Source organism: Phyllostomus discolor, chromosome X (genome assembly GCF_004126475.2).
Source record: "Phyllostomus discolor isolate MPI-MPIP mPhyDis1 chromosome X, mPhyDis1.pri.v3, whole genome shotgun sequence".
NCBI lineage: Eukaryota > Metazoa > Chordata > Mammalia > Chiroptera > Phyllostomidae > Phyllostomus > Phyllostomus discolor.
The window spans coordinates 7,861,023-7,884,280 of NC_050198.1; the positions used below are offsets into that span (position 1 = coordinate 7,861,023).

Genomic DNA, 23,258 nt, shown 5'->3' on the forward strand with positions numbered 1-23,258 from the left:
GCATCTGATTTTTTTTACATAATTCCACATGATGAAAACGGAAACCTCCAAATCAGTCAGTACTAATTAGCTTTCATGAATCGAAAATAAAAGGATGTAAAAGGACTCATTAAAGACTGAAGAATGAAATATGACCAAAGCTATCACTATTAATAATTATAAACTTTCTCTAAAGAAATATAGAGCAGTTGGTATTTTGCAAAACACCTCAAACAATTTAGAGGCTTCCATCTGTTAGTCTTACACTGAATTAAACAAGTATGGTAGCAATTATTTTAAATAGTGTCAACATGAATATACAAATATATATTGTATGTTTTTCTTTTATCACAGAAACCAAAGACTACACATAAAAGAAATGGTAGGGAATAGAAAAAACATGCATATTCTATCTTACACAATCCTGGATATCGAGTGAAAAGAGGTGGCCAATGCTCTAAGTGCATTACATGTATGAACAAATACTTGTTAGTCCCCAACAATTCTGTGATTCTGCAGGCACTGTTCTCAGCATTCCCATTTACAGGCGAGGAGCCTGAAGCTCAGACAAGCTGGAAATACCAGTGGTCACCTGCAGGTAAAGGGAAGAATGGGTTTTGGGACACAGGCCACCTGACCCCAGGGCCCACACTCTTCACTCTCTGCCCCATTGCCTCCTCAGTACCTGGCAGCTGGGGGGGAAGAGTGGACACAGTCCAGTACTCTCTCCAAATTCCTTGCTTCTCTATACCTGAGAGACTAGTGTCTTCTTATACTTGTATTAAGACAATTCAGATTGTGTACTTTTCTGAATGGAAAGAAAAAAAAAAGGATAAAAACGATGGTAGTTTAATGTAAATCAAAAACACAAACTGGTGTGTGAAAGTTCATGGGAGTCCAAACAACATAAATGAAACTTCTTGTGAAGCAGGACAAAGATCTAAACATCTCGTACCAATACAGTTCTTTTATCTTTATGACAGCCAGGTAACATAAAGAACCTTACTTGCATTCTGATACTTTAACAGTCAAGCCACAGTTAATAGTGAATGTTGTTAAATCTGTATATAATACAAATAAAGTATAAATCCAGCTAGGTATTTTATTTGAAACATGCTTTTACCTAATTGATTACTTGGTTTGCTCTTTAGTCAATACTGATAGCATCCTATAATTTAATATTTACACATCATAGGTGAAACTAAGTTAAACCACAAGTCACAAAGAGTTCTGTAAGCAACTATATTTATAGCCACGATACCACAGATGCGGTGAGTTAACCAATGGCCATTCCTTAACACAAGAATTTTCATCATGCATAGTAAGAGGCAGTCTCTTTAAGAGGCTGGATGTTCAAGGAAGATTCAACAGTCAAATAAATCTTGGCAAGACTTTTTTTCTTTTACACAAACACTTGGTTTGATTATTTAGCCAAGTTAGTAATACAACATGTTTATACTCTAACTGGAAGTGGAATTAACACTACATGAAAAAAGCAAGCCTATGAAAGTCATTAGTAATTAACTATTACGCCTCTTAGCAGTAAGAACTATTATCCTTGGATTTCAAACATTTTATTTTCTCACAACACACTTTATAGCTTTGTATTTTAGGAATCAGAGTATATCCAAAAAAAAAAAAAATTCCCAAACCCCAAAAACAAAATTTCCTTAAGGACTACTTCCATTCCTCCTTTGAAATATAATCAAATCAATGAAAACAGTATTATTCCCACATTAAAGACAAGTTAGTAAAATAATTCCAAGTAGTGATGCATATGAGCCACAACTTTACCTCACCTATTTTAATTATTTCTGATTTTCCAGGATGCAACAGCACTACATTGAGCTGTTACTACCAAGGCAAGAAAAAAGAAATCGCTAGCTAACACGTGAAGATTTAGGGCTATTGTAATTTTTAAAGAATCTTTAGATAAACCATATTAGAGGAGTTAAGTAGAAAAACTGATGTTGCACTACCCCTACCATGAACTGCATCCCAGGCAGAGTTAACTATTGACAATTCTTCGAGGCTGGTTTCTTGTAAATATTAAAAACTAGCCCATGGGCTCACATACATCCCACCTAGGTAAGTGTTCAGCAACACCAAATAAGAAACATGAACCACAAATGTTCACCCTTAATTTCTCTTCTTTGATTTAACAATGTTTTATAGGCCCTGGCTGGTGTGTCTCAGTGGGTTGAGCCCAGGCCTGCAAACCAAAGGGTCACTGGTTCAATTCCTAGGTAGGGCACATGCCTGGGTTGTGGTCCAGGTCCCCAGTAGGGGACACACAAGAGGCAACCACACACTGATGTTTCTCTCCCTCCCTTCCCCTAAAAAATAAATAAAATCTTAAAAAAAAATGTTTTATAGAACCCGATTTTGATTTCAGAATTTGCACTTAGGAAATTATACTAAGCATGGAATGTGATAAGATGTTTTCTTAGAAGCCACATGAAAGTTTATTCCCCTTTATGTTACTTTTCACCATGGCAAAGTTCTCTGAAGACCAGCAGAATAAAATCTTCACGTGCTACATGATGGATCTCTTCTTTTAAAGTTGCATACGATTTCAATGTGACTAGTGAGGTCTAACTAGTCCACCCCTTAATTTCATTTTACTAGCGTTGATAAACAAAAAACTAAATAAAGAAGGGTGAATCTAAATTCTCAGTAACATATAAACAAACAAAAAAAGATCTGAACACACAATAAAATACATCCTAAACACAAAGTAAGATATAATACAGTTTGCAATGTGACATTGTCTTTATTATATTTCTCCACTGTAGCTTTTTCATTCAGAAATAGGAGACCATTTTTTTCATTAAATGTTATTCCCTCCTCTTTCCCCAGCTTTGGGATAGTTTGAAAAACATTTAACTTATGTAAGTTATTATGGGATTAATTTTCATTTATACAGCATTCAAAATTGTAGCTCACATGTATATGACTTCTGAAATAAAATGACACAATGTAATCCTTTGTTCTGCAAAAATATTCCACATACATGCACATGATCAAAACAATCTTCTTGGTTGAGAAATTTCCTATGCACAGTAAGTTAATAAAAAAAGTTGACAACTATATCAGTATTTCTGATGTTAAGATAACTGGGTGCCACCTAGTGTTCAATCTCTGCAACTAACCTTACAAATAAAAATTGCTATTAAAACCCAGGTTCCAAAATCTGCATCTTGGAAACGTTTTTTTTGTTGATGTTTATAGTGGCAAAATAGGGTCATGAAAAGAAAATATGTAATATCAAAATCAGTATAAAAATAGTCACATGATACTTAAATATGAAAGAGACCTAATCATTTGACTTCAAATGAAAATTTCTGCTGCCTTAATTTTTATCAAAACCGCAAAGGGACATGTAGGTAACTGAAATATACAGAAAGTCACTGTACAGTCAACAGGCCAGTCAAAAGTAGGGCTTAACCATAATCCACAAGTATAGGGCAAATGGTTTATTCAAAACATCCATTTACTTACTGAAGTGGTCGAAGTAGGAAAGGTAATGAAGTTTTTCCTCTTTTGAAAAATAGTAGATGTGCTCTTTTACCCATAAGCTCCATTACACCAAAGAACGAAGTGGACTTAAAATTTACTTTAATTTAGCACTACCAGTTTTTAAAGAAATACCTTAGAAACAAATCAGTCTGCTTTAACAAACTGTACTCAAACTAAAGATAATTTTAATCTTCTTTAACAGGCAACAGCCAAAATCCAAATTGTTGATCAATCCTCAGAGAAGGTGGAATGTAAAATGTCGAGGTCAATTTAGATCTGAAAAGGAAAAAGAACATCAAATCAAATGAAAAACAAATCCTTATACTGCAGTAGCCTATCACATAAGGGAGACCCCTCTTCCCCTAGGTTATCTGGGAAACAAACCCAGTTTGAAGAGGAATTTCTATATACCATGTTTTTCTCAATTCTGGTCTGCTGCCAGTAAATCTTCACAACCTCCATCAGAATGTTACACATTATATTGAATATTCTTAATAAAGTTTAGTGTCATCTTCTGGGGGTGGGAACAGACATGGGGGAACATTATTTCTTTAAGAAAGGACCACATGTGGTACTGACCAAATTCTCCTTCCAGTCAACCTGGTTAGAGGAATGAAAGCTAGAATACCTATAAATCATCTAGAGAAATGTCTCGAAGTAAGGTTCTCAGGTGATAAAGCCACCCTTACAAATGTTCAATATAACTCCAATTCCCTTAGTAACTACTGTCTTTATCATTGTTACCCCACCAGCCTGCAAGGCCCAGTTCTGAGGAAGTACTGGGAAAGACTCAGAAATTTTCTTCTTAGAAAATCTTTCCCCTGTCTAGATCCTCGACCTATCACCCCTGTATGTGGTCTCCTATTCAGGTGTGTTCTCTGGTTAGGCTCTTAATTTCTGAAGAGGCCTTCTATCCCAGCTCAGCTGTCCAAATGATTAGATCCCACCTTACTCTACAACACAGTAGCTCCGTGTCAGGTTCTTGTCAGAAAACATAATAGATAAATCTACTTGTCTAAGTATCATTAACAGTTCAGTTTCAAGAATTCTGTGGCTCAGGGTCTGCAAAGGAGCAACATTAAAAAAAATAGTCCTAGCTGTTATGGCTCAGTGAATTGAGCACTGGCCTGTGTAGCAAAGGGTTGCTGGTTTGATTCCCAGTTAGGGCACATGCCTTGGTTGCGGGCCAGGTCCCCAGTAGGGGGCGCGTGAGAGGCAACCACACATTGATGTCTCTCCCTCCCTTCCCCTCTCTCTAAAAAGAAATCAATAAATCTTAAAAATAATAATAGAATGATGTACAAAGCATAATAGTAGTACATGTTTAAAAATTCATAAATGTGCACGTCCTAATAGTTTGAAGATGTATCAAAATATAAGATGGATTGATACATAAATAAAAACATAGATATGTGATAAATCAAGTATAGGAAAAAGTTAATTGTAGACTCTTAGTGGTGGGTATCACTTGGGATGCCTAACTCAGCCCAAGACCAGTCTTTGTATTTTTAAAAAGCTCTGGTAATTCTGTTGCACAGTCTTGGTCAGGAACAATTGCTCTAGGTGCATGAAAATTTCCTCTTTGAAGCAAATCAAACATTAGCATTAATTTTAGACTTATATATACAGGTGGTTTCTGAACTACCTTTTTATTTACAGGGGGTTGAGGAGCCCATACCAAATATGAGTAATTTATAATACCCCAATTATTAAATAAATTTGTATTGCCAAAAACAAAGTTTGAATTTCACTTAAATATGGTAAGAGGAGAATGGCAATGAGGTGTTTGTTTCTGTGAGCATCACTGCTTTGCTGCTAAAACATTTAAAAGAAAAAAACAAAAATAAAAATTTTCTCAAAATATACACACCAACTCCAAACCAAGAGTTTGCCAATAGTCTACTTCCAACAGATAAAAATCACATAATGGCAAAAAGACCTTGATTTTAACACAGCTTTTAATGTATGTTGTAATTTCAAAGCTTCTTATTAAGCTGGTCCACACGTTTCTTCTTTTAACATACTAGTACTTCAACTGAGAGAAGGCATGTGTCTGTTGCAAGATCTTATATTTCTTACAACTAAAGTTTTTAATACCTATTGCTTTAGATACATTTAAAAAAGACTTTATTTACTTATGTTTAGAGAGAGGGGAAGGGAGGGGGAAAAGAGAAGGAGAGAAACATTGATCGGTCACCTCTCCTACGTGCCCTGACCTGGAACTGAACCTGCAACCTAGGCATGTGCCCTGACCATGAATGTGACCGGCGACCTCTCACTTTGCCGGATGGCACCCAACCGAGTCACAAAGGTCACGGCTCTTCAGACACTCTTAATTAAATAAGGTATGCTTCCAATGCCTAGCATTTATATTGTCAAAGCAAAGATTGATCTTTCTAGGAAGAAATGCTGAAAACAGATGAATCCTCACAGTACAAACAGTCTGACTAGTTGTCTACTGAGTGTTTATATTCTTATTTAAATGTTCAACATTCTTAAAGGAAGTTAGGGTATAAAGAGTTGGTTTCTCTATGGATAATTCATAAACAAATGTTGAAAAATGCAAGGTGCATCTACTTACATCATCAATGTCTTCATCATCATCTCCAATGTCATCAAACTGGATTTCATCGTCATCGCCAGGACCAAATGTATCAGTTTCATTGATTTTAGCTGAAGAAACAATAACAAATATACTCGTTTAACATAATCAAGATGCTATTAAAATAAATAAGTACTCATGAAAACAAGTGCTCTGATGTCAAATGTTGAACTATAAAAGGAGACACTTACAACGCAAACTTCTAATTTAATTAAATCTAAGTTTTATTATCAGAAAGATCCTAATTTTGACCTAACAATTCTACTATACAGAATAGTATTTCACACAACAAAACTTGTTAACAAAGTGACTAAGTCAAAATGGAATGTACTTGTGTTAAAATTTTCTTTTGTCTGTAAAGGTATTTTTAGTAAGGCAGGCTCTAATTACATAAATTCTGAAGCTATTACAACCTCCAGCTAAGCTTTAAAAAAGGTTTAAGCACACCCTAACAACTCACCAATCATCAGACTCATCAATCAGAAAGATCTGGTCAAGTCATGCTATCCCAAAGCAATGAAAATGAACCATAAAGTGCTAGTCCTATTCCCAGATATATTAGCACTTAACTAGATTGGAAATGCCAGATAATTGATTTCAGCAGCATTTTCACGGTCTCTAATTTATTAAAAAAATAATAGAATGATGTATTTATTTCTTATCCCTTTTCATTTTCTGTCTTAGGGTATGCTTTGAAAGGTATATAGCATTAGTAGAGTAGCAATACTTGTTTACAAATTTGTAATTGGGTGTATTCCTTTTTAAATATTTTTATTGATTGATTTTAGAGAAACATCAATTTGTTGTTCCACTTATTTATGCATTCATTGGTTACGTCTTTAAAAAAAATTTTTTTTTTTAGCCCTGGCTGGTGGGCCAGGTCCCTAGTAGGGGATGTGCGAGAGGCAACCACACATTGATGTTTCTCTCCCTTTCGCCTTTCCTTTGCCTCTCTCTAAAAATAAATAGAATCTTAATTTTTTTTTTAATTTTCATTTTTGATTTTAGTGAGAGGGGAAGGGGGGAGAAAGAGAGACAAACATTGATTGGTTGCCTTCCAAATGGGGACCAAACCTGCAACCTGGACACATGTCCTTACTGGGAAAGGAACCCGTGACCTTTTGCTTTATAGGACAACACCCAAACAGCTAGATCCCATAGGGTGGAGCCATCTGTTGCTTCCGGTATGTGCCCTAACCTGGGATCCATCTGGCAACCTTGGTGAATGGGGACAATGCTCTAACCAACTGAGCTACTCATCCTGGGCATAAATGTATGTATCCTAATGTTTTGGAGATACAGCAAAATATAAAATGTCACATTATTTTCATGATAACATACAATAGAGTTTCTCCCAAAGTCAACTACCATGTGAAAAATGCAGGCTTACAAAATAGTATGCAAAGTGTATTTCCTCTTTGATAAAGTTCTGAGGGACTTATTTTTGCTTTACTTAAGTTTTCTGCATTAAGCACACATAACTTTTGTATTGGGAGGAGAGGAAACAAAGAATACTGGCTTTAAAAAATCCTATGGGATACTATGATACTAGGGTAAGATGGAGATTGACTTTTTAATAAAAATTGACAATAGTACCTAATTACTATACTTGTTTCACATTTAAAGTAGAGGAACACTTGACAGTCTCTTTGAGAAAGGAATTTTGAAAGAAATACTGTAACACAATTTTTTCTTTGATTGCTATTATGCAGAAGCCCAGGGTTTACAAAACTTAACTTCTCATGAACTGTATTATATATTTATTAGAAACAGAATCCCAGTTATTTTCTTAAGGCATCTAGTACAGGTATCTAGTATAGGCAGTCAGACTTAAATCAAATCATGTAAGCACGAAAGTAAATATGCAGAATCCACAAAACTCTACTGAAATTCATTCATCTTAATACCACCAGGTAATAGCATCATGACAGGCTAATATAGTAACTCAGACATTACCATGCTCCGGAAGCTCGCCATACGCCTTCAAACTTCTCGCTTCATCTGCATTGTATTTTAAAATTACATCAGCTTTATTGTCCTTGAAAAGAGAAAAAAACTTTTAGATCTAATTATGGCAAAATATTAAGTTTTCTCCTACACTATGAAAAACATCCTTGGATTTAATCCAGTACAAAGCTTGCATGCAGAAATGAATAATGATAAACCAGCTTAGGGAAGATATTCACAGATTTCACTTTAATAAGAGCAAAACTGTGCAGACCTTATGTTGTAGATTATTCATCATTATCCTTTGATTAGAAGTCTTTTGAAATACAGAAACTTCGGGGACCATAACTTACAGGTAATTAAAAAATTGAGACTGGGCCCTGGCTGGTATGGCTCAGCAGATTGAGTGCCTGCCTGTGAACCAAGGGGTCGCTGGTTTGATTCCTGGTTGGTTGGGGCATGTGCCTGGGTTTTGGGCCAGGTCCCCAGTGGGGGCCACGCGAGAGGCAACCACACATTGATGTTTCTCTCCCTCTCTTTCTCCCTCCTTTCCCCACTCTCTAAAAATAAACTAAAAAAAAATGAGACTGGTATAATGACCTAAGGAAACTAATAATACACATTTCCACATACTAGTGGTTCTTAGGGTAGAATTGATCAGAATCGCCAATGGAACTTTTATACTTCCACAAGATAGATTAGTAGATGTGGAGTGAAGCCATGAATTTTTATTTTAAAAAGCTTTTTGAGTGTTTCTGCCGCACAGGTTCCACTGAAAACTACTGCTTTAAAAGTCATACTTCCCCATTTGAAAAAAAATATGACTCAGTTAAGTAACAAAAAAGGGTTGAAGCTGATTTGTTTCAAAGGCAACAAAAATGATCCCAGTGATGCAAGGGCAGTGTGACTCAGGCCTGCAGTTCCTAAACTGTAATGTACCTAGAAAGCCAGGGGAGCTTGTTAAAATGCATATTCTGATTTAGGAGGCTTGGGGTAGGGTTCAAGGATCTGCATTTCTAAGAAGTTCCCAAAACTTAAGGATGCTACTGGTCCCTGGACCACCTCTTTAAGTGGCAGGGGCAGGGAAGGATCACCAGAGAGATTAAGAATCAAAAAACATTGGTCCTGGCTGTCATTTTCCATTTAGAATGTTACATCTTGCAGAACCTTGGTTTCCTATCTGTTAAATAGGGAACTAATTATTCTTCCTACTTCTGGGGTTACTTTTGGGATCAAAATAAGAAAATGGACATTAAAATGATATGAATTTAAGGCAGGCTTTCTCAACTTCACCACTACTGGCATTTTGGGCAGGATGACTCTTTGTTGTAGAGACTGTCCTTTGTACTGTTAAGATATTTAGCAGCATCCCTGGTCTCTACCCACTAGATGCCAGGAGCACTGTCCCCCTCCCTCAGTCGTAACGAGAACTGTCTAAAGACACTGCCGAATGGCCACTGGACATTTAAAAAATCACCCATGGTTGAGAACCACTGATGAAAGTAAAGATTTTAATTTTTTTATTCTGGAATATATATATGTATTATTAAAAAATCAAATTATGACCAAGGTTATAAAAACAGAAACATTTTATCACTCACAATGTGATTTAACACATGGTGATGAGTTCTAACAGGTAGAGCCAAATGGATTTCACAGACCCACCATGTCTTCAGGTCGAGATCAGGAGGGGCAACTACCATTTTCTGACCTAAGTACTTATCTAAATTTAGAGTACATACTGCAATTACCGGTGTCCTTGTCTTATTCTCCCCAGCACTAGGCTGTAAGCATCTTGTGGGATGGGAAGACGAATAATTTAGCTGTAGCCCCATGGATAATGGTTTCCAATTTTTGATTTTAAGACGTATATATATATTTTTAAATTAGGGTGGGAGGGCCAATACAAGGTGATTTTTATTTTGCCAACTAAGAATACCAACAAAACTATTACTATACACTATCACTCATTTCAAAAAGGAAACTTTAACTATCAAAAAAGGAGGAACAACCATTTGGCTTCATTAAAAATGTATTTCTAAAGCCCTGGCTGGCGTAGCTCAGTGGATTGAGCGCGGGCTGGGAACCAAAGTGTCCCAGGTTCGGACTTCCGGCAAGATGGAGGAATAGGTGGACGCACCGTACCTCCTTGCACAACCAAGATTAGAAAACCAATAATTTACAACAACAATTTACTATCAGAATAACACCCAGATCCGGCAGAGGATTTATCTGAATGGAAGTCGGACAGCCAAGAAGTTGAAGTAGACGCGTTCATCCGGACTGGTAGGAGAAGACAAGCCAGGCGGGCGCGGGGCTGGCTCGGGTCGGCGGCGCACGGAGGTCGGGGGAAGGTTTGGCGCGAAATTGGCGCAAAAGCCATCCGGCGTGCAAGAAGGCAGCGGTGATCCCTGAGTACGCAAGCTGCGGCTGGCAGACCCGGAGGGGCAGCGATTGTGGACCAGGGCAGAGCTCGCGGCCCAGAAGCCCAGACAAGGGTCTGAGTCCAGGGGAACGGAACTACCGCCATTGTTTTCTCCCGCCCCGCCTCCACTTATAACGCCACAATCTAGCGACTGGGGCGCCCAGCTCCGGTGAGCACCTAAGGCTCCGCCCCCCACCGTAACAAGAGCTACCAGACCGGGGAAAAAAAAAAAAAAGGAGAGACAGGGGAAAAAACACCATGTTTTCAACAGAGCAGATCAGTCCCCCAGGACTCATCCTTTTGAGCGACCAAGAATTAGCCAATCTATCAGATGCGCAGTTCAAAACACTGGTGATCAGAAAGCTCACGGAACTCGTGGATTTTGGACGAAATCTAGATGAAAGAATGCAGATTACCATAAAACAGATGCAGGAAGACACACGGAGGAGAGCCAATAGTGAATGGAAGGAATCTGAGTCTCAAAACAATACAGTGGACCAGAAGGAAAATAGAATCAACCAAGCAGGAAAGCATGATGAAATAAGAATTCAAAAAATTGAGGAAAAGATTAAGAGCATCCAAGACACCTTTAAACGTTCCAATATCCGAATTATAGGGGTACCAGAATCGGAAGGGGAAAAGCAACAGATTGAGCACGTATTTGAACAAATAATAAAGGAGAACTTCCCCAATCTGGCAAAGGGAACAGTCTTCCAAGAAATCCAAGAAGCTCAGAGAGCCCCAAAGAAGTTGGACCCAAGAAGAAACACACCAAGGCACATCATCATTACATTAGCCAAGGTAAAAACGAAGGAGAGAATCCTAGAAGCAGCAAGAGGTAAGGGAACAGTAACCTACAAAGGAGTTCCCATCAGACTGTCAGCTGATTTCTCCAAAGAGACCTTACAGGCAAGAAGGGGCTGGAAAGAAATATTCCAAGTCATGAAAGACAAGGACCTACATCCCAGATTGCTCTATCCAGCAAAGCTCTCATTTAGAATGGAAGGGCAGATAAAGTGCTTCTCAGATAAGGTCAAGTTAAAGGAGTTCATCATCACCAAGCCCTTATTTTATGAAATGCTAAAGGGACTTATCTAAGAAAAGAAGATAAAGAAAAGACATGTATAGATAGTAAAAGGACAGCAAACTCACAATTATTAACAACCACACCTAAAGCAAAACCAAAAGAAACTAAGTAAACAATTAGAACAGGAACAGAACCACAGAAATGGAGGGTTAGCAGCAGGGGGGTGGGAGGAGGAGAGAGGGGGAAAAGGTATAGAGAATAAGTAGCATAGAATGTAGGTTGAAAATAGGGGGAGGGCAAGAATAGTACGGGAAATGTAGAAACTAAAGAACTCATAAGTATGACACATGGACATGAACTAAAGGGGGAAATGTGGGTGGGAGGGGGGTACAGGGTGGAGGAGAGAGAAGGGGGGAAATGGGACAAATGTAATAGCATAATCAATAAAATATACAAAAAAACAAAAAACAAAAAACAAACAAACAAACAAACAAAAAAAACCCAAAGTGTCCCAGGTTCGATTCCCAGCCAGGGTACATTCCTGGGTTGCGGGCCATGACCCCCCAGCAACCGCACATTGATGTCTCTGTCTCTGTCTGTCTCTTCCCTCTCTAAAAATAAATAAAATAAAATCTTTAAAAAAAATTATTTCTTCCACAGTGAAAATACGAACTCCACAGACTAGCATTTGGGGTACCTGGGGTACTTCCAAAGTGGTGAGCATATTCTAGCACATGCCCTGGCCATAAATAACTAGCCCTTACAAAATGTTTGCTGATCCAGTGGTAAAGGGCATACTGGGCTGGGACTGGTCAAATATGGTCATGGCTCATGTTCCTAACATTAATGGATGATCACAATCAAGCAAGTGAACAACAAAAACTTTATTTTATTTTACCTGGTAATCTCGTAGACCCACCAGTATTATATCTGACGTATTTATCCAAACCTATAAAAGAAATGAAAATAAAGAATCAAGAGCAACACTTAGCCAGCATTCTCATAAAATTCTAATTACCCAAAATGCTAATAATACGTACTTCGGGCAAAGTACGTATTATTTAGAATAGTACTTGTTTTGGGGGGGGACCCCCAAAACAAAAATCTATAGCCAAGTAGCTGTGCCTGTTTAAACTTTTCTGTAATTTGGGATATTGAAACAATACTCTAACTTAACTATTTGGCAGTTTACTAAGTCCACAGAAATGATGATTAGTTTAAAAATCAAGGGATTTTTTTCATAGTGAACCACTCTAAGTGGTTAGTTAGCCATTCATTACATATTATGAGTATAAAATTAGAAATGTGGCCCTAGCCAGGTGACTCAGCTGGTTGTAGCGTCCTGTACACCAGAAGGTTGCAGGTTCAATCCCTAGTCGGGGCACATCCAATTGATGTTTCTCTCCTTCCCTCCCTCCTCTTGAACCAAGAAAAACATATCCTCAGGTGACAATTTTAAAAAATTTAGAAATGTAGCCTCGTCTCCCTCCCTCCCTCTTACTTCCCCTTCCCCTCTACTTTGGTAATGTAAGGATTAACAAACCAAAAACATTTTTTAAAAATCATAAAATCAGACTTGGAGGCACTCTTAACCAATCTAATAAACCTGCCTGAATACCTACTAATGACTAATGGGAAATTAGTCATTACCTTCTAAGGCAGCCCATCTGTGGTCACAAAATTCAGGAAATTTAACATTAATATAACCCTCAATAGCACCCCCGCCTCTTTTTCCTCTTTCCTGACATGAACAATGTATTAAAAGCCAGGCCATTTGCTTTGCAGAATCCCTCAATTTGGATTTGTTGATTATTTCCTCACGATTAGATTCAGGTTAAACATTTTTGGCAGCAATGCAGCATGTCATGCAAATGAGTCTTTAGATGGAATTTGTCAATCACTGTTCTACTGAACCCTTTTGGGAACTTATGACGCCCCTGGCACATAAAAACTGTAGAGCCATTTTCCCGTCCCGTAACGACAATTTTGTATTGAACTAAAACAAATCCCCACACCTACCTTTTTTCTCAATTTCCCTCTGATGTGACACAACCTCTTTACACCATCAAAACACATTGCTTCTAAGCGCCCATTTCCCAACATTTTGATTACTTGAGCATATTCTGGGGGAGGGAAAAGAATAGGGTGTAAGATAATGTTAAACTTTTGATAAAAGCAACTTAGCAGTCTACATAAAACTAAGTATAAGTATACTACTTGGGAATAAATATACACAAGTACAAAAAAATACAAGGGAATGATAAACCCCAAGCTAGATAATGGCAGAACCACGACCAAGACTCTTGACAAGCTGTCCCTCTGCTATCAGAAATGTTTTAATTATGAACTCACTTTTATTAAATGTACACGCTACACCTCCTCCATCTTTCATATTTGAAGCCTTTCCCAATCTTGGATCTCCTTTCCCTTAGAACCTTTAGAGGCTAATCTCAACACAATACTTAGTACATCTGGCAAATAAAAGTAGCTTATATGTTAACTATGTCTTTGTTACGTTAGAGTATCTTAGTGATTATTCCACAGTTTTTGTAAAACCAAAGATGTTATGAGGCAAAATACCAAACTTTTAATTAATCAAAATCTTTCCAAAAAGGTACCCAGGAAGCCAACTGGTTTCACTGCCACCTGAAAAACCAAGATTATTTATGAGCATTAGCTTTGCACACGGGCCTCTTTTATCATTAAATGACAAAGGACATGGGGGGGGGGTTGTGGGCAGGCGTCACACGCATGGCTTCAGAACCTTTAGCTTACTTAAGTTGTACATTAGACTAACCCCCAAAGACGACATCCAAATATCGATAAATACAGACATGTAATTTTGAAAAGCTCAACTGTGAGGTTGACACGTGGAAGTTAGACCACATGCAGCGAACCTAGTACCTCAACATGGCCAGTCAATTCAAAGACCGCCTCTCTTCCAAAGTGATGATCAAAATCAAGCCAACTGCTAATAGGGGCTAGAATGACCTAAGGAAGGGGTGTCAAACTCATTTTCCCCAGGGGCCACATCAGCTTCGTGGTTGCCTTCAAAGGGCCGAGTATAATTTCAACTTCTTAACAATTAAGGAGTAGTTACATTTATACAGTCCTAAAATTATTTTGGCCCCTTGAAGGTAACTGTGAGGCTGATGTGGCCCCTGGGGAAAATGAGTTTGACACCCCTAAGCCTAACAAACAAAAAGGCCTCTATGCCAGAAAACATGTTTCATTTTTGTATGGCATGAACAAATCACCAAAGTCCTATAAAAAGACAATTTAAAAAATCTGTTAGAAAGTTCTGGGGAAAAAACTGCTGGAAATTATTTGAATAACTGGAAAAATTTGATTATGGACCATATACTAGCTATATAATATACTCAAAATCACCTGAGTGCTCTGTTTTAGTTATGTAAGAGTTTATAGCTGTTCTTAAATGACATATGATGAAGTAGTAAGGGAAAAGTATTATGATGCCTGCAGCTATCAAATGGTTCAGAAAACACACACACACACACACACACCCTAGACAAAGGGTAATTTAAAGGAAGTTCACTGTACTAAATACTGCAACTTACCTGAAGGTTTAAAATTACTCAAAATAAAAATACAAGAAACTAGTATTACATCTTTTGGTCTGGTACTTACAAAGTCTTAATCGGTTTGAAAAGGTAAGTCAAATGTTCAGTTCCATTTTATTATATTTTATGAAAATTATATGCTAAGGGCACTGGAGAAACGAGGGAAAGGCTTCTTCAGATTCACCCCTCAAGCATCCATGGCCTACTGCACGTACTATGTAGTGCTATTTACTATCAAAACAGATCTAGTAAACCATGGATTGTAAACCATCACTTTTGAGGTTTAATTCCCTCTAAACTGTATAATTCATTCTTAGAAATGAGTGTTCACACAAAACAATGAAATCTACGTATTTACAGACACACCAAGTATACCAAGAAATGACTAACAAAACAAAGGCTCTGAAGAGGTGTGAGGATGAGAAATGGAGAAGAGCAAGAGGGATGTGTGATTCATTGCTGTGGATTATGACTAGTACCTCTCTCATGATTAGACATTGAAATTCCACATGCAAAAAACAAAACTATTACTAAAAGAAACCTATGTTATGAAAACGCTTACCTTGTCCATCTTCTTTGAATACCAGTTCTCTTTTTTCAGATTCATTCTCATTCTTACCCCTACGTCTATTTTTACCTCCTTTACCTAATGGTTTTAAAGAAAGAAAAAGACATTATCTGCAAAACAGTGGGAAAAGAAACTAAATTAAGGCTTATGAAACATTTTTTTAAAAGTCACATTCAACCATTAACCTAAGTTAGCCACACAATCATATTAAATTTACAATCTCCAATCATATTAAACATATACATATCACCATTCCCACACTCTTCTTAGATATTCCTTTTGGAATACTTCTGACATAAAATACAAACAAACCAAAGCAGATATTATATAAAAGTATATAGAACCCTTTCTGAGGACACCTGCATTCTATGATTGCATTGCCACGGATCATAAAGATGATGACCATAAAGTTGACTACACTGCTCAGCAAAACCCTCCTACACTGGCTCACTTGAGGCAGGTGGGAGATATAATGGGTCTTTTAAAAACTATTTATTTCTTTTTAGAGAGGGGAAGGGAGGGAGGAACAGAGGGAGAGAAGCAGCAATGTGTAGTTGCCTCTCGTGAAACCCAGGCATGTGCCCTGACCGGGAATTGAACCAGCGACCCTTTGGTTCACAGGCTGGTACTCAATCCACTGAGCCACATCAGCCAGGGCTGTCTTCATAAATTTTACGAAAATGCCTTATCTCTGTTGTACCTGACCTCCTCACCCAATGAAAGGTATAGATGACTGAAAAGGGGGGGAAAAAAAAAAAAAGGTAGAGTTATGGAATGGGACACACTGATTTTGCGGTGGTGGAGAAAAAGCAACAAGTCTGGCAATTCTAAGTTGAATTTTATCCTACTGCTGTAGTATACATTTAAGTAAGACATCAGAAGCTAAAAAAGAAGGTGCTAACTGCTTAAACTTGTAAGTAACTAAGATGTTCTTCACTAAGTAAAGAAATAAATTGTGGTACTTCCATGCAATGAAATGTTATTTAGCCATAATAAAAAGAAATGAACTACCAAAGCCCTGAAAGACACGGAGGAACCTCAACTGTATATTGCTAGGGGAAAAGAACCCAATCTGTAAAGCCTAAACAGTATAACGCTGTAACATTTTGGAAGAGGCAAAACAATGGAGACAGTAAAAATATTAGTAATTGCAAAGAGATGGGGGAGGAGGAGGAGGAAGAAGGACAGTTGGAGTAGGTGAACACTGGGGATTTTTAGGGCAGTGAAACCATTATTCTGTATGACACTGTAATGGTGGGTATGTCACTACATATTTGTCAAAACCTATACAAATGTAATAACATAAAGTATGAACCTTAACATAAGCTATGACTTGAGTTAATAATAATGCATCTAGATTGGCTCATGCAAGATGTTAAATAGAGAAAACTGCTGGGGGTGGGAACATGGGAACTTTGTACTTTCTGCTCCATTTTCACTTTTTAAAAGCTTTTATTTATGTACCCCTAGAAGAGGGGAAGGGAGGGAGATAGAGAGATCAATGTGTGAGAGATACACCAATCGGTTGTCTCTCACACGCCTCCGACTGGGGACCTGGCCCACAACCCAGGCATGTTCCCTGATTGGGAATTGAACTAGCGACCTTTCGGTTTGCAGGCTGGCATTCAATCCACAGAGCCACACTAGCCAGGGCTGCTCTATTTTCTATAAATATGAAACTATTCTAAAAAATAAAGTCTTATTTAAAAAAAAACAAGAAAAAGCAAGGAACAACAGGAATGCAATCAGCAAAATCCAAATTGTGGGGGCAATTCTACAAGACAGTCTGTTTTCACACTGGCTGGTGTGGCCCAGTGGGTTGAACTCTGGCCTGTGGAACTGAGAGGCTGCCAGTTGGTTCCCAGTCAGGGCATATGCCTGGGTTACAGGCCAGGTCCCCCATTGAGGGGCAGAGCGTGAGATGCAACGGATCAACTGATGCTTCTCATTCACAGCAACGTTTCTGCCCCTCTCTTGATCGCTCTCCCTCCTTCCCTTCTCTCTAAAAAATACAATCTTAAAAAAAAAAAAAAAAAAGAACACACACACACAAATGGACAGGGAACCTACAGATTAACACATACTTAAAAGACATACCAACCAATGGCAACCTGTAGACCATCTCTGGATCCTGATTTGGAGTGGATGGTGCAAGTTTAGCCATGAATTGATGGTGCCTGGGGCCAGGACATGAGTACATGAAAGTTCCTTAAACTAGTCAACTTTTGTATATATTCAAAATTCTTCCTATTATGAGCTTAAAAATAAATAGAGCATAGTGAAAAACATAAAGCCACGATTAATGTAAAAAATTCATATCTGCTTATATATACATAAAATATCTCTGGAAGGGCATATATAAAAAAGATAATGCCTGTGAGAAACAGAACTAGTTGGCAATGGGACACATTCAGGAAGAGAGATTTCATTTTTTTATACTTTTTGAAATTTGACTCATGAATATATTTACTATTCCAACAATTTTAGTAAGAAAACACTTCAACAAAAACCAGAGATGTGACATGCCCCTCCGGATGGGAAAACTGGTAGGAAGGTCACTGTCCTTATTACATGTAAAATGAAGCACGCTGAGTTGGGTCATGACAGGAAAGGAACTTGGAAGCAACCAAGATGTCCTTCAGTGGGTGAATGGATAAACTGCGGTATGGCCATACAATGGAGTATTATTCAGAGGAATAATACAAGGAGTTATTTCTGAGAAGGAAACAAAGAGAATTGAGACCAGATATAGAGGGAGGAAGGAGTAAAGGATACTTGGAGTTTTCACAAAAACCCCTCAGGATCTCTTCCAGCCTCTGTAAAATGAGGGAATTAGAACAGAAGACCAAGATACCTACTATTTATGATTCTAGAACTCTCCTAGCTACTGTTGTCCTTCAAAATCTGTCATCCTCCACCCTCATGCATTTTTCATACTTTCAGTAATGATACTGCTAATCATTTCCCAACTCCCCTTTTCTGACGACTTTTAAAGTGTCAGTCACATCATTCTTGACCTTTATCAGTCCCCCCCATTATGTGCATCCCATTGGCACTTCATTAAGTCCAAATTCCTACCTTCTCCTCACCCACTAAGAGAAGTTTATTTTTCTCTCCTCTGTCACTTTTATGCTGATCAATTTTACATATCAGCCCCCCTATTTCAACTAAGCCTTGGTCTCCTATTTCTAAAGCTCAATTTTATTCAAAACTCCATTTACTTTCTTTTACAAATCTGGTTCTCAATCCACATGCTTGTTTAAGTTAGTGGTTCCATAACTATCTTACAGAATGTTAAGTCTCTCCACCTGTAAACATGACATCAACCTATCTCTTAATACTTCTCTTCTATTACCTTTGCTTCAATCCCAGTAGACTACTCACTGTTTTAGTAACTTGCTCCTAACGAGTCTGCCTACGAGACAGGTACTAATTTATCTTTATTTTACAAGATAATGCACTTCAAAAGGTTAAGTGCGTTATCCTTTGCACTTAATAATAAGTACACTATTAAGTGGTATATCTAAGGCTATAAGCATGTAACCTGAGATCTGGGATTATGAAACCCCAGTGACTATTCTCTTAACCACCATGCAATGCCACCCATTTACTTGTCACAATCATCTCATGAGGTAATAAGTCATTTACTCCTGGTTTACCAGTGAGTTCATCCAAGTTCACAGAAGTAACCAGTATACCATCATTCAGTAAGTGTTGGTGATGATATTCAAACCTAACCTTCTTTTGTTCTTGGCCTCCACATTATGGTATCTTTGCACAGCATTTTGTTCCAATTCCAAAATGTAAGACACATTGGCAGCCATTTCCGAAAATGACTATGAGTGGTAGTGACACTAAGGGACACATACAAAGAGGGTGAAAGCAACAAAAAGTTCATAGCCCAAACAGAATCAAGAATGTACACCTGGCCACTATAAAGACACACTTTGCCCTGGCTGGCGTGGCTCAGTGGATTGAGCAAAGGCTGCTGTAAAACGAAGGGTCTCCGATTTGATTCCCAGTCAGGGCACATGCCTGGGTTGCAGGGCAGGTCCCCAGTGGGGGCCGCACAAGAGGCAACCACACATTGATGTTTCTCTCCCTCTCTTTTTCCTTCCCTTCCCCTTTCTCTAAAAACAAATAAAATCTTAAAAAAAAAAAAAAAAAAAAAAGAAAAGACACAACTTCTTGCATCAAGTGCACTTACCTCCGGTGCAGTCTCACAATGTTCTGTGCTGTTGTTAGGTGGGCCTCTAGAATTTCCTGACCCACCCAGAGCCCTTAGAATTCAGTATTTGAGGCATTCTTAGGGCATACCAAAACTAATTTCCTAGAAGAGAAAAGTAGCTTCTGCTTCAAGCCATTAATCATGCCAGATCTTCAAACTAGAGTGAGAGCTCCATTAAGGCAAGAATCAAACCTACTTTGTTTGCTGAATTATATACTGGACCTGGCAATTCTTTGAATAAATCAGTCAAGAGTAGTCCATATATTCCTAAAGGAATGGTGATTTTAAACTCAAAGGTAACAACATCCTCAAAATGTGGGAGCACCTTACTCTACAGGCTCTTCTGAATGGGCCAAAGGATACCCTTTTTCCTGAGGTAGTAAGTTAACAGAATCTAGAGGAAATAAGTTAACAATCAGTCCAAAGCTGAAGTCTTCTGACACACAGTTCATGGTAATTTATATCCTTACTTGTATAACCATCATCAAGATTATATTCATTCACAGGGTTTCTGGATTTTCCAATGAAGAAAACAAACAAATTTAAATTTACTTCTACACTAAACCTCATCTCATAAAATGCAGGGGTCTTGAAAAGTACCAGTCCTCTAAGTAAGAGAACAAGTCAGATAACTGTTTTTACATACCCAGGAACAATAAATACTAAGTTCGGAATGGTGGTTACCTTCAGAAAGAGGAAGCGGATCGGGGAGGGAGACAGAGGGTTTAACTGAATCTGTGTTGTAATTCTCAAGTTCAGAGTTAATAGATTCCCAGGTATACACTGCATTATCTGTAATTTTTACACACCTCAAATGTTACTTATAAAAGTGATTCATCTTATTAATTTACTAGAAATAACCATACCCTTATCACCCCCTCTCTATCTTATTGCCATGTAATGGAATGGCCTTTAAAAGAGGTTAGTGAACTAGATGTGATTTTAAAACAGTCCTGTCCCCTTGGAACCAAAGGGGAACCTATTATTCACCTAAGTGTGGACTCAACAGAAGGGGGGTGACTTAAACCAGCAAATATTTACTGAGCATCTACTAAGTGTCAAGTGCTAGCAATCCAATGTGATTAAGGCAGGTACCATTTTACTGCTCTCTAAGCTTACAGTCTAGTGAAGGAATTGGGTATCTTGTGCTATACATAAAAGTGATATTAAGATACCCATCCAAGTGACTGAGTTTACCATCTTGGAGGGAATAAAGGTTTATATAGGTTATAAGAAAACTATGATTTTTAAAACCCTATAATAACACTCACCTTTCCCAAAATAATTAGCAGCAAAATCCTTGCTACTAAGTGGGCCTACAAGTTAGATTTCTAAGGGCAGTAAGGTAGCATGCACTGAAGGAACTGCACTAAATTTTGCCCAGAACAGCAAAGAAGTATCCTGAGGGATAAAATGAGTAGTGACAGCTACAGAGGAAATGAGGAAGAATCCCTGGAGCCAGCTGTGAAGTAGGAAAGAGAACAGAAGTAGGCCAGGTTTGGGGGGATGAGGGAAGGAGGGAGGTCTCAGGATGAATAATGAAAGGAAACTTCTGGTGGGTTCTGAAAGATGCTCCTCTCCTGTCAAAAGTTTTCCCAGTTTCTACTTGCGCAATTTCCTGTGAGAAATTACAAGGATGCTTAAAAAGCAGAAACACTCTTACGTCTAAAAAAGGGAGAATTTCTTTAGTACTGTTCTGCTTTCACCTGGATTAGGCTATTTTGGAAATTCCAATTAACCTTATCCTCAAGTCTGATAATTTGTGAATGTTTAACTTCAGAATGGAGAGAACTTAAAGGTCTTTACCCCCAGCACTATGTATGTATATGCGTGCATATGTGTGTGTGTGTGTCTGTGTGTGTATACACACACATACGTGCGCGATCTGAAACAAAAGTGGCGAACTCGGCCAAATAAGAAACAAGTGTTCTGGGAGGAAAAAAGTTAAAGCCCGTAAAGGGATAGGGCAGGGTAAATCTCTTCAAATGAACCTCAGAAATGCATCCAGTTTTGCCCACTGTTAACATGAGGAGCAGCCTCAACAATATTCAACAACTGTCCATCAAGAAACCCATGCAGGAGTACCTACCTGATGGTGGTCACTAAAGCAGGCATCACCCCCTAGAAGTTAAGAACCGCTTCCAGTGTTTAACTCCCCTTGCCGGGAAAGGCCTAAGGACGTGCCTTTGCGAAGCCCCGGGTGCCCAGCGGAGGTTTCCCCGCAGGTCCCCACTGCGCCGCGGTCAGTGTGGCGCGAATCAGGCTCAAAACCCCCCACATTCTCCCGCAGGAGGCCCTACAAAAATGGCGTCGGCTCCACCCCAATGTGACCAAACTGGAAGACAGGAGTAACTTCCCAGCTCCTCTCCCGAGCCCAGACTCCAGTCCGGACCGCCCAGCCGCCTACAAGCAGGGTGGAGAAGGTCACCGCGGCCTGGGCTCTCCCGAAGCAGCAGGCAGCGCCGGGAGATCGGGGCGAGCGGAGTCAGGGTCCCGGGGTCCAGGCTGCAATTACCTTTATTCTTGGGCATGGCGGTGACGAAGGTCTCGCGGCTTTTCTGACTCCTATCCGGGCGATGGCGGCGGCGGCGGCGGCGACTCCTCCAAAGGGCGCGAGAGAAGACGCGTGGAGCCGCACGGTACAAACCAGGCACCAGAAGCCGGCTCGCGTGCGCGGGAGAGTCTCGCTAGCGAGCCCTTCCGAGAACAGCCGGCCACCACGCTGGGCCGCAGCAAATGGCGTCGCGTCTGCTTGCGTCGCTTCTCCCCGCCTTCCAACGCCACCCGGGCCCGCCCCCGCCCCGCCCCCGCCCCGCCCCCGCCCCGCCTCCGCCCCGCCCCTCCCCGCCCCCGGTCTTTTTTGCGCAGGCGTGGCCAACTCAGTCCTATTGTTAAAGCAGAAGTACCAGCGCTCCCGGAGCGGTCACTGTAGGGGTCCGGGCCGTTTGCTGGAAGGAGGCAGAGTCTCGGAGAGAGTGGGCAGGGCCCGGGAGTTCTAGAAAAAGGCGGATTCACGTAGGACTGGCGGCTGGGTAGTACCAGACTTCGGCTGCTTTGCGAGGAACCTACCTCTCCGAGTTTGAGCAGCTGACTCATCAGCTGTAATCTCACGTTTGTTTTAATGGGGCCCCTTCACCCAACCTACCAGGTTAAGAATCCGAGGGGCACAGCAAGGCTTTCCTGCCACCCCCGTTACCAAAGCATAATATCTGCACGACACTTGTTACTTTATAAGTATATGTCTTCCCTACCTCACTGTACACCTTACTAGGCTGAGACCCCATCTGTTTGTTGCTTACTACTACCTGCACTTGGCAGAATGTCTGACACACACTAGGTGCTCATTACAAACGAAGGAAGAAAGGGAGGGAGACCTAAATTC

General features: G+C 39.4%; 1 protein-coding gene across 3 annotated transcripts; it reads right to left on the reverse strand.

Moving 5' to 3' along the window:
- Positions 1 to 601: 601 nt before the first annotated feature.
- On the reverse strand, positions 602 to 22,647 carry EIF1AX (eukaryotic translation initiation factor 1A X-linked). 3 transcript variants are annotated; one of them, XM_036016751.1, is made up of 8 exons: positions 22,392 to 22,632; positions 17,746 to 17,825; positions 15,643 to 15,726; positions 13,519 to 13,622; positions 12,398 to 12,448; positions 8,057 to 8,138; positions 6,080 to 6,171; positions 602 to 3,774 (listed from the first exon to the last, which is right to left on the reverse strand). In XM_036016751.1, exons 2-8 carry the CDS (start codon positions 17,810 to 17,812, stop codon positions 3,769 to 3,771), a joined length of 486 nt encoding a protein of 161 aa, XP_035872644.1. In that variant the 5' UTR covers positions 17,813 to 17,825; positions 22,392 to 22,632; the 3' UTR covers positions 602 to 3,768. The 3 variants fall into 3 exon arrangements, with proteins under 3 accessions (XP_035872644.1, XP_028378202.1, XP_028378201.1); XM_028522401.2 differs by lacking the exon at positions 17,746 to 17,825 and having other exon boundaries at positions 22,392 to 22,647; XM_028522400.2 differs by lacking the exon at positions 22,392 to 22,632 and having other exon boundaries at positions 17,746 to 17,863.
- Between the last annotated feature and the right edge of the window lie 611 nt (positions 22,648 to 23,258).

Bases quoted from the DNA above. Each gene is read 5' to 3' on its own strand.
- EIF1AX (XM_028522400.2), bottom strand. From the start codon at position 17,848: ATGTACTCATGTCCTGGCCCCAGGCACCATCAATTCATGGCTAAACTT. The intron at 12,449-13,518 runs GTAGGTGTGGGG...TTTCTTTTATAG, and splicing joins GAGGGAAATTGAGAAAAAAG to GTTTGGATAAATACGTCAGA. The intron at 8,139-12,397 runs GTAAAATAAAAT...TCTCTTTTCAAG, and splicing joins TGGGTCTACGAGATTACCAG to GACAATAAAGCTGATGTAAT.